A 14,827-nucleotide genomic window follows, 5' to 3' on the forward strand; every position below is an offset into this window, starting at 1 on the left:
TATTGACCCATCAGATCGATTCTCCACTAACTAGGATATAGGTCTCCTGGTCATTTTACTTCTGAGCATTTATGAATTGTCTCAGACGAACGTTTCTGAGGGATTCCCTCATATCCAGACCATACCAAGCTCTGTGTCATGCCTATCCCACTGTATCAGGGTTATTCAATCTGAAATTGCACTTGACAATTTAAAAATTAATTTATCTCTTCCTCCCATCTCTCCCCACTTCAGTATGCCCAGATCTTAAGAGAAAGACTAAGAGATTCTTTTCATGATGTTCAATATGTGGAACCGCCGTTTGATGCCTCTATCGCTGATATAGGTAAAGAATGGAAGAGTGCCCTGGCAAAATTAAAGTTTGCTAATTCATATAGAATGGAGCCACTGAAGAAGTTCCAAGCTCATTCAGTAGAAACCAAAGTCCAGCAAATATTAATGGTAGGTTGGGGGTAGGTGTAGTTTAGTCAAAGAACACTTGCCCGGTATGCCCTTGGTTCAATCCCCAGCACCACAAAATAATCAAATAAGGATAAGTTGATAGATATATACAATAGTAGTATTTTATTAGGATTTTCCAGAAAAACTGTGTGTGTGTGTGTGTGTGTGTGTGTGTGTGTGTGTGTGAATTTATTATGGGAATTAGCTCATGGAGCTACAGAGGTCCAAAGGTCCCAACTCTGCTGAGTGGAAGCTGCAGAACCAGGGAACCTGGTGGCGTACTTCAGTTTGAATCCAATGGCCTGAGAGCCAGAGGAGCTGATGGCCCGACTCCCAGTCCCAGTCCCAGAACCTGGAGCAGCAGTGTCCAGCTCAGGCAGAGAGAAGTCAGCCTTCCTCCCTCCCTCACCTTGTTCAGCCCTAAACAGAGGACGACACTCACTCACATTGGTGAGAGTCATCTTATTTATTCAGTCAATTAATACATGAGTTTGCAGTCTCTGGAAGCTTCCTTACAGACACAACCAGACATAACTTAACAGCGTTGGAGCTTAGCCCAGTCGAGTGGACACCTAAAACACAAGTCTACTTGTCAAGTGAGCATCCGTACAAATCTCCTTAAAACAAAGCCTATCCAGAGATGATCACAGTGTCAAAACTACCTAATGTGATACAAAGAACCTGTATACAACTGAACATCCAATGATTTCTTCCCCAGAATAGGAGATAAGGTTCTTGAGTGGGGTTCACACTTTTCTTATCCTGTAACTTAAATACTATGATGTAAAATCAGCAATAATTTCATACTAATGAGAGTCAGTGTATTCCATGTTACATGACAAGGGTATGTGACAGGAAAGAAAATAAATACACTTCTTGTTAATGTCTGTCCACACACATTCAGGAAGGGGGAAGTGCTCATGGCAGTTAGGGGCTTAGCTCTGTAACTGGTGCGTGGTGATAGCTGGTGTTCATAGCTACCTTCTGCCTCCACTTGTTACCCCTGCCTTCAGCAGGCCCCTCAGCTGGCCCTGGTTCTTCACCTGGCAGAGTTACCCAAGCCTTCATTCCTGAGGAATCTGGGCCATGTTCAGTTCTGTGTGAATTGTGCTGTTAGAGTTCTCCATGGACCTGATCACAGGACACCAGTTCGACTACCACACACTGAAGTGTCTCCTGTATTCCAGACATATTCCCCTTTCCTCTGTTGTAGAGGGGCTGTTCCCTCTGCAGTTTAGGATCAATCACCCCAGTCGATACCGTAGCTCCTCCATCTTTGCCTGTTCACCCAGAGGCATGAAGAGCCCAAAGTGTTCAAGCAGCATACCTTCCAGTTCATAGCTTCCAATCTAACGGAATCATGCTTATGTCTCCTGGTGAAAGCATTTGTTCTTCTGGAACTGAGACCTTTAGACTAGTGAAACATGAGGTTGTGCATACAGGAATCCGAAATTTTGCTAGTGGCTCATTGGCTTGTGGTTCATGATGGGCAGATTGCATGGCAATGTGGTGGGCCACGATCAAGTATTCATTCTCTCCAAAAGGCCCAGTAGCAAAACAAGGAGATTAGTTAGCTGCAGATGATGGCAAGGGCTTGTTCCAAATTCCTAAAGGCCTGTGATACAATTCTCCTCCGGGGCCTACACTGGACCTGCTGGATTATATGGGCCAAGTGGCCAAACATCTTGCAAAAGCCTGGACCTAGTGCAGAGCCATTTTTGGTCTGGACCCCACTACAAATTGGTGGCTTTGTGTGTCACTTGGTAAATGGACTAGACTACATCAATGTTTATAGCAGCTCAATTTACAATAGCTAAGCTACCAAACCAGCCTAGGTGTGCTTCAACCGATGAATGGATAGAGAAAATGTGATACATATACGCAATGAAATATTACTCAGTCATAAAGAAGAATGAAAGTATGGCATTTTCTGGTAAATATGGAACTGGAGATTATCAATCTAAGTGAAATAAGCCAATCCCCCAAAAGTCAAAAGCTGAATGTTCTCTCTGGTATGTGGATGCTAACACAAAATAAGGCGGGGGATAGAAGTTCACGGATTAGACAAAAGGGGAATGAAAGGAAGGGAGGGGGATGAGAATAGGAAGGACAATAGAATGGATCAGACATGGCTTTCCTGTGTCCATGTATATACAGAATGTCAAAATGCACTCTACAAAAAAAAACCCCAATAACCCTACCCCAAAAATGAAATGCAGGTTGGCCTAAAACAAGATTCTTCGATTTTGTGACTTAATATTATTACTAATACCAATAGTGTTTACACTAGTTTGAGTATCTAAAAGCTACCTTTTTCAGGTGAAAAGGATTCCTCTCACTATCTTTCCTAATAAAGGAATAAACTAATCTTTTTTTTTTTTTTTTGGTTTTAGAAAGTTTGCTTGGAGGCTATTATGGTTTAGATATGAGGTGTCCCCCAAAAGCTCACATGTAAGACTGTGCAAGAATGTTCAGAGGTGAGACGATTAGGTTATGAGGTCTGTAACCTAATATGTATATCTATATACATATGTATATAACCTAATATAATATATCTATAACCTAATAACCCTGATAGGGGTTCCATGAATGGCAACTGAAGGCAGGTAAGGTGTGGTTGCAGGAAGTAGGCCACTGGGGCGTGCCTGTGGGGTTTATGTTTTGTCCCTGATGGGAGGAACTCTTTCTTTGTTTTCTGGCTGTAGAGAAAGGGGCAGCTCCTTTTTTTCTTTCTTTTTTTAAATTTTTTTGTTTGTTTTAATTAGTTATACATGACAGTAGAATGCACTTAGATACTTTGATATATCATACATAGATGGGATATAATTTCTCATTTTTCTGATTATACATATTGTGGAATCACATTGGTCATACAGTCACATACATACCTAAAGTAATAATGTCTGTTTCATTCTACTATCTTTCTTATCCCCACATCCCTTGCCTTCCCCTCCTTTCACTTCCCTCTACCTAATCTAGGGTAACGCTATTCTTTTTTTTTTTTTGCATTACTATTCTTAGTACACATATATACCACAATTTTTGTATCTCTATTTGTATATATATAAAGTATGTTGACACCCAATTAAGTCTTCATACATGTACTTTGCATAATGATGTCCATCACATTCCACCATCCTTGCTAGTCCCCTGCCCCCTCCCTTTCCCTCCCACCCCTCTGCCCTATCTAGAATTCATCTATTCCTCCCATGCTCTCCCTCCCTACCCCACTATGGGTCAGCCTCCTTATATCAGAGAAAACATTCGGTATTTGCTTTTTGGGATTGGCTAACTTCACTTAGCATTATCTTCTCTAACGTCATCCATTTACCTGTAAATGCCATGATTTTATTCTCTTTTATTGCTGAGTAAAATTCCATTGTGTATATATGCCTCATTTTTTTTTTTATGCATTCATCCACTGAAGGGATCTAAGCTGGCTCCACAGTTTAGCTATTGTGAATTGTGCTGCTATAAACATTGATGTGGCTGTGTCCCTGTAGTATGCTGTTTTTAAGGCCTTTGGGTATAGACTGAGGAGTGGGATAGCTGGGTCAAATGGTGGTTCCATTCCCAGTTTTCCAAGGAACCTCCATACTGCTTTCCAAATTGGCTGCACCAATTTGCAGTCCCACCAGCAGTGTATGAGTGTGCCTTTCCCCCCACATCCTCACCAACACTTATTGTTGTTTATATTCTTAATAGCTGCCATTCTGACTGGAGTGAGATGATACGTTAGAGTGTTTTTGATTTGCATTTCTCTGATTGCTAGAGATGATGAGCATTTTTTCATATGTCCATTTCAGCTGTCCATTTCCCAACGGGTTACGCCCATCTCCTGAGTGACCATGAGAATCTTCCTAACAAAGTGAAGATAAAGGTCATGTGCCTTGGGCAATCTATTAAGGATTGTTCCAAAAGCTAAACCTAAAATCTCCCTGGCTTCCTGTGGAGAGAAGATCCTCCTGTGTTTTTCACAGATGGCTCCCCGCACTGACATATCCAAAAAGTGTGTCCCCGAGTAGATGGTCCTTGAGAGGAGGTCCTCGAGCCACCATTGGCTCTAGTTCCTCGTGTTGTTCTGTTGGTGCTGCTCTTCTGCACACTCCTCCACGACCGACGTACACTGCCAGGAGCCCTCCCTGTTGAGTTCTCCATTTCTGTGCCAGGCTTCTTGGTTGTTGTGAGGACATGGAGGTCCATGCCAGGGCACTCACACAGATCACCCACTGGGCATTGTCAATGGGTCTTTTCTTTATTTATATGCAGTGCTGAGGACGGAAGTGCTCCACCACTGAGCCCCAGCCCCGCCGTCCTACTTGTTTTTGAAGCAGTCAGTAACTACCAGTGTCTTTGGGCAATGTGACTTTAATTCATTCTTAAAAGCTCCTGGAAAGCCATCAGCTGAAAGGAATGCCTGTGCAGACAGTTGGTATTTTTTAATTTAATTTTTATTTATTTGGGTTTTTTTGCACTACTTGCTAGAAAAGCTCTCTACCTCAGCCCAACACTATTTCACCTCATAATCATCACAGATTTTATGCCTGTTTTTTTTTCTTTTTCTTTTTTTAAAAAAATATTTATTCTTCAATTGTAGTTAGACACAAAACCTTTATTTTATTTATTTTTATGTGGTGCTGAGAATTGAACCCAGGGCCTCGCACATGCTAGGCGAGCACTCTACCACTGAGCCACAACCCCAGCCCGCTCCCCCACCCCCGCCTTTTTAAAAAATTGTTTTTGTAGTAGTACATGAGCAGAATGACTTTATTTATTTTTATTTTTATATTTTTTAATGTGGTGCTAAGGATTGAACCCAGTGCCTCACACATGCAAGGCCAGTGCTCTGCCACTGAGCTACTGCCCCAGCCCCCCTTTTCTTTTTTTTTCTTGCAAAAAATTGGAGTGTGACCATCATTAAAGGTTAGTCTTAAAAACAGCTATTACTTAAAAATTATATTACCAAATTGCAGCTATTACTTAAAAATTATAAAAGTATCTTTAGTGCAAGATAAGGATGCAAGGAATACTTGTGAATATGTGTTAAGTACAAACAGAGTCACATCTTTTCTTCTTGACAGTTTAGCAAACATTTTTCCAGTTTGAGGAAAAAATATTAACACATTAGTTATTGATTTGAGCATTATAATTGAAGTATTGCTTTTGAAAAAATGTACTGCAGTGTTGTGAAGTATGGACTTTCCCAGTTTACTCTCCTGTGCTTGGAGATTCTGTGCCCCTGTGGCGGTTGCCTTAGGACCCCTCACGTAAGACCCATGCACACACTGCAGCACTCTAAGGGCACCTTGCTGGCAGTGCACCGAAGGCAGATGTCCACCTGCCACTGTTGAACACTTGCTGCTCGGTGCACCTTCTCAGCAGCATTAGGAGCAGAATGGTGTCATGCCATGATTAGGAAATAAAAGGCTATAGACCAATTTTTGGATTGAAAACAAAAACAGTGCAAGGATTATGTGGTGACGATGACCCTGCAGTGAAAAGTGGTATTTTTAAACTGGAGTTTTTATCATGGCCATGCCACATGACCAGTTCACTCATCCGGAGGGAAGTGCTTCACTTACTCCAGCATTCATATATACAGAGCAGATGAGTTTCAGAATTTGGATCCAAGAGTGGAATGAATTTTATGTATTTGATAAAAACCAAAAAAACAGTGGGGACAGTTGTGAAAGTACCAACATGAAGCCAGCTCCAGTTTCCCTGTTAGATGACATGGTAAAGATGGGAACCTGTCTCTGATAGCCAAGTGCCTGACCAAGAGTCCTGGCCACTCTGTGCGTTCTGCAGGCTGCGGGACTGTGTGTCTGCAGCACCTGGATGCAGGGTCTTGTGCTTGCTGTCTCAGGCCCTGAGGACAGTTGGTTTTGAAGGCAGGTCTCGTGCTGTGAGTGAAGGGACAGGGTGAGGTAGCACACGGCCCCTGGCCCCTGCTTCCCTTAGCCTATGTTGGCTTGTTTTTGTGTTTGTTTTGTTTTGTTTTCTAGTGGGAATTGTGGGTTTGGGGATTTGTGCTTTCAGAATTTCAACATTTGGGATTTTATTCTTTCAGGATTGTGATTTTTGGGATTTTGCTCTTTGGGGAATTTAGACTTTTAGGGATTTTATTCTTTGGGACTCTGGTGCTAGGGATCCCATCTGCTTATCTGGTTCTGACCTGCAGTGTCCTCTGGAAGGGCCAGGTGGGAGCAGGTGGCAGTGAGAGGGCAATATTCTGTCTGCACTGTTGGTCGGGTGGACACGGCTTATGCATCACTTCCTATCTACCTTTGTTCTAGAATTGCCAGTCCCACCATATTTTTTGACTATATGATATTAGGAATAGTGGCAACTTGTCTAGAATTTCTTCTTGCTTATGTAAATTAAGGTGGCTTAAGAAAGTTTGCCAGGCAATTGAAGCTATCATCTATAAAAGTACCTATGAAAATAATGCGTGAATTTAGATTAGATCTTGGTTTACATAAACTCAGGTCAGGGGAACAGCTCAGTGGTAGGAAGACAGAGAAGGCAGTCCTGTGGACTTGGGGACAGGGAAAGCTTACTCCATTACCTATTCACTTTATATGGAAGGTGTTTGAGGCTTGCATGGAGCTCTCTAGGCAAGCTCACAGATGGGTATGAGGAAGCATCTGACTAAGTACAGGTAGCATGCTTGGTCGGCTGGCTACGGGGCCACAGCCTGAGAGAGACTGACTGCAAAAGGAGAGAGACAGTGTTCCAGCACGGGGGGCCTCTAAGGTGTGTGCGTGGGGGGGAGGGGCGGGTTAACAGAAGGGAAATGTGGGGAATTTTGGATGCAGCTAGGATAATCCCTTGGGTTTAAGAAATCTATTTTCTAGTCAATCCCCAGAGTTCTTAAAATAAGGTGTTTAGGGTTTAATTGCCAATTCATGTGTTTACAGTTGCAGACAATTCTTGTGAGTATGTGAGTTGGATGTGGTGGCTCCCAAAGGCAGACATGCCTAACTTCACTGTTGCAGATAACAGAGGCCCTGGGACCTCCTCAGTGGCAGCGTGCCTGCAGGCACACCAGGGCCTGGTGCTCCATTGCAGATGTCACAGGGTGATGGTCGTCAGAGCTGAGCTGGCCACAATGTCCTTTCTCGTGGTTCTTGCCATAACACCAGAGGAATCTCAGACATGCTGCTCAGAGTTGCAGGCACACGTGTTTTGTAGGGATAAGAGAAAGGGCAAGGGGACACTTGGAAGGGAGAGAATGGGTCTCCTCAGAGAGGAGAAGGATGGTGTACCCCTCCTGCCCTCCAGCTTTGTTGGGGGTCCCAGAGCAGTTTCCAGAGTTTCTCCCAGTCCACCTCCCGCTGACAATAGGACAATATCCGACTTCCAAGTCCCCACTGGGCATGGTAGATATTCAGGACAACTCTAGGGCACTTTGGATCATGCTGACCAATTCTAGTAGGAAACTGTTCTTATAGATTTTACGGTTTGAGGGAATTATCCTTATCTCCCAAGTTCTGGGACTTGGTCTGTGTAAGGGTCACAGTATTCGGCCCCCCATCACCCCCATTGTAACTTGTGTTCTTCTTGTCAACGTTTCAGACCTGTGTTTCTCCTGCAGATAACGATTGTTTGCTCAGGAATGCAATGCAGCCTATTGACTTAGGCCAGGCAGTGCTGCAGGTAAACTGCTTTTTAAAGAAAGCATGTGGGGGTCAGCACAGGCGGCTGCTTCCTGCTCCCAGGGCTCAAGTCTGTCTGTTACTATCACCAGCATCAAGGGGGTGGGGAACAGAAACAAACAGCAACAACAACAGGAGAGTGAAAAAAGAAAAGGAAAAAGAAAAGGAAAGGAAACACTAGGGGAACAGCCTTGTCAAGTACCACTTTCTCTGCTTGTGTGTGGCCCCAGGCCGCCAGTTTAGAGAAGCCACACCCTGACCGGACCAGCCTGGAGATCCAGGTCCCAGTCAGCACCTGGGGTGGGGCAAGTTTCTCCCCAGACCAGCATTGGGAAGCTGGAGCCACAGCCAGTCCCCAAGGGAAAACAGTGTCAAAACCCCAGTTCCAAACCCCGAAGACTTCTAGGAGAGAAGGAAAGAAAGGAGGGAGGAGGGAGACAAAGAGACACATTTATTTGGTTTCACATCCTGTGGAAGTGGCTGGTGGCAGTCCATGTGTCATGATCAGAGCCCAGGGAGTCACCTCCAGGTGTGGTTAGGTGGTCCAGTTCCGTCCACGAGGGACAGGATGAGTACTGCTGCAGCTCGCTTCCTCCAGGTCATAACCAACCTGTTAACCAGCACGAGTAGAAACCTTCCATGCCTTTGCACTTCCCCAGGTGTGAGAGGCCACAGGGGGTGGGGAGGAAGTGTAGGTTTTAGTTTGAGGAGACAGGGAAAGATGGAGTCACACAAGGCAGGCTCTGGTCTCAAAGCTAGATCTTAACAACATACGAATTACAAAAGGTGTCTTTTCTTCACCTATGAACTTCCAGAAACCTTTAAAAATTCCCCTTGAGTCTCCCTCATAACTGTTTGACAGAGTCTAGTAAACACCGACTTACACCTTAAGTGTTGATAATGAAGAGCAATCGAATATAATTTAGAAGATCAAAATAATTTTTCAAAACTGTTATTGAAATAAATTGGTAAGTGTAACATTTATTTAATCTTATTTTGTCTCAAATATGTTTATTTTAACGTGTTATTTAGATGCATGTTTTATACTTTTTTATTCAAAAATATTTGTTCTGAAAATTAAAGTATTTTTCTTAATTTTTTAAAGGAACATCTTAAAGATGTCAAATATGATGATAAACTCTTCTCTCATTTGTCACTTGAATTGTCAGACCGAATACTATCAGCAGTCAAAGAATTTGGGTATCACCGTTATAAGTTCATTATAAAAGTATTATTTATTCAAAAGACCGGTCAAGCAATAAACGTAAGTACCCACAGACCCTGCACCTGCCTTTAGAACTGTGAGGTGTCCCCTCCCGAGGGTCTGGTGTTCACAGTGATGATCCCCAAACACTTCAGGGTCCTGAGGTGCCTCTTCAATGCAAGGATCCTTTTGTTAAATATGCTTTATTTTACTGTGAATTATGTGAAAAGTACTAACCTAGATGTAACATTTTCTATTGATGATTTATTAAATTGCAGAGTTACCCTGTGTCTCAATCATACCAGCTTAATATCATTTAAGTTAATTAACCAGTAAATTTACTTGAGGTACTAATGTATGTTGGGTACTGAGGAAAATACAAAGAATTATAAGACATGGGCCAGGAGTTCCCAGGAGCTTTTCTCCAGTCAGGGAAATGAAGTGTTCCAGTTTAGAGTCTCAGGAAGCAGTGCCCTGGGTACAGCAAGCACTGCAGGAGCCTGGGCTCCAGGTCCAAGGTGGCCCTGGGGCTGCAGCACCGCAGGCTCAGGACAGATGCCAGCTGGAGCAAGGCTGTGCGTATCATCATGATGATAGACCACTAGGCCTAGCAAGTCCAAGCCTCCGGGGAACTGGTTGTGAATGTGCAGGAGCTGGTGAGAAAAGGGGTGAAAACCTGTGTTTCTGCACCATCTGCAGAGGCTTCATGGGGGACGGAACTGCATTCTGAAGCACAAGAAGGATGTGGGCAGGTGAAGGTGCTGGCCATGCAGAGCCAGCAACAGAGGCAGTCCTGGCTCCCCAGGGAAGTTCTGCCACAGACAGCACCCAGCACACATGGTGAAGCAACAGGAAGGTCTAGATGGTGTGGAGTACCTAGGGAGAGTTGTGGTGGGGTGAAATGAGGGTACCAGAGGGCTGCTTGGGATTGCCTAGGGAAGGGAAGGTCCTCTGGTGTCCAGATGAGGAGGGGGACAAGCTGTGCCAGAGACCCCTGGGAACAGTCCAAGCTGAGGGCACTTGGAGCCGAGGCAGGATGACCTTGGCCTGCTTCAGCTTGTGGAGAGCAGTGTGATGAGGGGACAAGAACCTGCCCGGGATTTAAGAGTTTGACACAATCGGCAACTGTTCACTGAACCATGGGGCAGCTCAGCCTGAACCAGCTGCAGGTCTCTGGTGACTCTACTGGGCCTGGAAGTCCCAGAGCCCTCTCACATCTCAGCACGTGTGATGGCTGCTGCTGACGGGGGAACCTAGGCTCCCCAGATGAGAGTGACCATCTTCAGGGGATGGAGCAGGTTTCCTATCTGGCTCTCCAGGAGGGTGAGAGCAGAGAGTGAGACCTCGGGGGAGTCACACAAGGCCACATTTTGTTCACAGCAGATAACAAGGCCAACTCATACTCAAGGGGTGAAGAAATAGAGTCGACGAAGAATTTATGGCCATTTTAGATCCATTACCGAGAAGCAGGCTACGGCGCTACATGTGAGGCTTTGAAAACAGAGAGAAACTGGGATTCCAGGGGGTGCCTGCCTGATGGTATCAGTTGCCTGTTGCTGCTTCTCCAAGGCAGGGTCCTAACAGGCTTTGGATGAAATTCTTCTAAGAGTGGAAAGTAGGATTCCTTACCGTGGTCTGTACTACAGTGGAGTAGGCTACATACAGAGCTGCTGGGTCCCCACTTAGGGCTTCTGACCCTGCCCCAGGACACACTGCACCAGACTGCCAGCCTTCAGAGAGGAGAAAGGGGACTGAGCAGCACCACTCTGGGTCTCTTCATGAGAGGGAGATACAGCCTTCTGAGTTGTAGGTGCACTATTAAAAAAAAAAAAAAAAAAAAAAACAAACTAGTGTGGATTTTAAAATGACTTCTTAATATGCTCAAATTGGTCTTTTAAAAAAATTTCTCTCGCAGATTGCCAGCAGATGGATCTGGGATGTTGCTTGGGACAGCTGGGTAGAAGCGAAACACGAGACGGAGTCTTATGTGGCATTGGCCTTGGTATTTGCTCTTTATTGTGAATAGCTCCTTACATGTACAAAAAAACAGTATTCTCCAACTTTTCAAGAATAAATGAAATGTGTACATTGGTGATCCTCATAGTTCTGATCAGCTACATTCTTTCTTCAATTGAAGCTTAATTGTTTTCTTTTAATGACAAACATGCAAAAGCTAGACATTTACACTTGTGCTTACTGGTTATATTTATTAACATTATATTACCCCAAAGTAGTATAAGAGGTGGGTGTAGGTGCATAGGGAAATATTCATTTACTAGTTTTTTAAAAGAAATTAAGATGCAGTCTTGTAAAACGTCTAATGAAGTAGATATCAAGACACATTTTGGAAACTTGTAAGGGCAGCTTTGCTTTGATGATTTTTTAATATTTTGTATTTGTTCTTTTGAAAGGAAAACCAAGTTGGAAAGAAAGTGTTAATGCAATTAGTTTTTCACCAACTAATAGTTTCCCTCCCCAATCAGAATGCTTACAAACATGTGGTGCTTCCATCCTTTGTCTGTTAAGCTATTTTTAGATACCAGAACTGAAAAACCTAACATAATTGAAGAAATAGAAACATTTTATTTCCCAAGCCATTCAATCAAGGATCCAGTTCTTTCCTCTTCCTGCTCAGCTGTCTGACTTGGTGGGACGTTATCACCTTCCTGTGACACCACCAGGGATGGTTCCCTCCTTGGCCTGGGCTGGAGGACAACTTGGGAGGACGGAACAGTGTGAGAAAGTGGTGCCCTGTACCGTGGGGACTCCTCCTGTGGGAAGCACAGAGCGCGCTGGAGGGAAGCAGGCTGAATGTCTGTGCTCACAAGCAGGATTCTGACAGTTATAATCTGAACTAAGAAAGCCTGTTGGGCTCACTGCCACGAAGAAATGGTGGGAGAGGCTTTCTTTTGTTTTGCTGGATCAGTCCACTGATGAGGAGAGGCCCCGTTGTTGCCTAAAAGCCCTGCCTCTGCACTTTGCTTCATTGGGGATCATACTTTCAAGGTTTGGGGGGTTGTTCCAGATCCAATCATAGTAGCCCATCATTATAATCAATCCTGTAAAAACTCCCCACATTCCTTTGCTCCTCTTCTTTACCTGGGAGAACTGTTCCTGAATGAACCCCATTATCATTATCCAGGCAGCTAAAGTAGACTGAGAACACCCCAAAACCAGACTAGTCTCACTCTATACCAGCTTCAGTAGGCAAACCCCACATGGTACCCTATTGACAGTTCTTTCCTGCCCCTTCGCTCTGACACTTTTTTTTCTTTTTTTTTTTAAGTTGGAGATGGGCACAACCCCAGCCCCCCCCCCCAACTTTTTTTCCCCTCAAACCCTCTGTATTCCTTTCTTTTATTCACTTTCAGCTAAGGTCTCACTTTGTATTTCATTAAGGAAAGTAAAATCCTTCACTTTTCCCGCCACCAGATCCATAGAGAGCCCTGCAGCTGGATGCTGTCTTCCCTGTGGGTGGGAGGAAGTGCACCCACACCTCTTTAGCATCTCCCCTCTCTGTGACATCAGGCTTTCCCCACCTGTGCTGGGATTTCTTGGCAGCATGCAAACATGCAGCACCTCACCAGCCACCCTTTCTCTGATACCTTTTTACAGACTTTCAGACTTGTCTTTTTTCTGGCTCCAGTTTCTAGCCTTCTATTGCTCAAGCCTATTCAATCTAGTTTCTGAAACCACAAGTCTACTGAAGTCCAGTTTGCTTAGTTCCAAGTCGTCAACCACAGTGGACGTTACTTTGTCCTCATTGTGCTCAACTTTGTGATTGACATGGTTGACCAGTCCTTCTTTCTGAAACACTTCTAGGGCTTCCAGTACCTGGAAGGTTTGCTATCTTCCTTCTCCTTCCCCACGTTACTTGGGTTTCTTCCTCACCTCTAGCTATATCTTCCATGTGACCTCATACAGTTTTCTGTTTTTCCCCTCCATTACTGTATTTCCAGTTTCTAACTCAGAGCTTCATTTAGTAAAAGTAAGGCATTATTCGGTGAATGAATGATAACTTCCATCCCCAGCACCTAACATAGTTCTTAGTTCATAGTTGGTAGGCCATGAAAAAATTTTTTTGTGAAATAGTTGGACATTATTATCCTCATTCTACAGTGAGTCAATGGAGGGCCCGAGAGGTAAAATCATTTACCTCTGACTTCACAGACAATAAATGAGTTGTGAGACACATTTCAAATTCTATGTCAACCCTGATGGTTTGGTTTGTTTTTTTGTACCAAGGATTGAACTCAGGGGCACTTAACCACTGAGCAGCATCCCCAGCTCTTCTTTATTTTGAGACAGGATCTCACTGAGTTGCTTGGAGCCCCCCTAAATTGCTGAGGGTGGCTTCGAACTCTGCAGCCTCCTGCCTCAGCTTCTGGGATTACAGGCATTTGCCACTGCCATCCTCTCCCCACCCCAACCTTTACTTTTTCCTAGTTGTAAGTTTTCTCCTATCTAAGCTGCCTGTACATACAATTATATGTTTGTATCATTCTCTTTGGAGGGGAAACTGCCCCAGGTGGGGGAGGCAGGCAGCAGGGATCTAATCCTTATGGTGTTTCCTTCATACTTTGTTTTGCAAGGTGAATCAGTATTCATTGACTTGTAATGATATGTTTTCAATTCATATTTGATCTAGGGAAAGAGTAGAACCAAATAACTGAATACATTTTTTTTTTTTAAACTATGAATTTATCCAGAGAATCTAACAGAGGTTCCTCCTGGTCAATGAGGAGAACTTTGGGGAAAGATGCCCTTTCTTTGTGGCAGGTTTCTTTGAGCAGGATCTACACACTCTCGGACAGAGCAGTTTTGACTCCATCCTTCTTCCATGGACTTCTGGCTATTTTCTCAGGTGCGTTCTTTGTAGAATCGGAAGCTGGTCTGTAAGAAAGCACACACCAACTGGAATGAAGTTTAAGGGTTATCAACTGTGGGCAAGGCCATCTCCCACAGCATGCAAGTGGGAAAGGCAGGAAAGGACAGGCTGAGGCTAGCTGTATCTCTGCGAAGAGCTGGGGGTCTGCGCCTTCTTTTGGACGTGGTAGGCCATCTGTGAGCGGCTCCCAGGAGAGCAGGCGCTGCGCTCTGGCTCTCGGCCTCTTCGGTAGCCACACACAGGCCCAAGGATGGAGTCCCCTCAGGCCAGGGGATCCAGAGGGCCTTGCATGATGGGGGGAGGGGATCCAGTGGGCCTCACACGACTGGGGATGGAGCCCTAGGAGGCCCGTGGACACAGAGTTCCTCGCAGGATTGGGGATGGGCCCCCAGGCAGGACGGGGTTCATTGCCGCCCCAGCTCTGGCACATCCTTCTGCACCGCTGTGTGCCTGCGCCTAACCGCAGCGCCGAGATCCAGGTGGACTAGGGCGGACCCTGGCTCCCGTCCTCTCCGCACGCCCCCGGCTACCCCTGAGGTGCCCTCCGTGGCGACGCCAGCTACGGTCCCGCGGCGCGGACGCTGGGGCGGGGAGGAACCAAGCAAGGCGTCCTCCGGGTGCCGCCTGGGGCGACCT

At 44.9% G+C, this 14,827-nt stretch overlaps 1 protein-coding gene across 1 annotated transcript; it reads left to right on the plus strand.

The window, feature by feature from the left end:
• Positions 1-201: 201 nt before the first annotated feature.
• On the plus strand, positions 202-11,440 carry Dynlt2 (dynein light chain Tctex-type 2; the record flags this gene model as incomplete). The annotated part of the gene is made up of 3 exons (XM_048805750.1): positions 202-441; positions 9,205-9,363; positions 11,219-11,440. Coding segments are annotated over 3 exons (510 nt in total), but the record flags the coding sequence as incomplete, so codon positions are not given.
• Between the last annotated feature and the right edge of the window lie 3,387 nt (positions 11,441-14,827).

The sequence above is a fragment of the Marmota marmota genome, unplaced genomic scaffold, assembly GCF_001458135.2.
Source record: "Marmota marmota marmota unplaced genomic scaffold, marMar, whole genome shotgun sequence".
NCBI classification, from domain to species: Eukaryota; Metazoa; Chordata; class Mammalia; order Rodentia; family Sciuridae; genus Marmota; species Marmota marmota.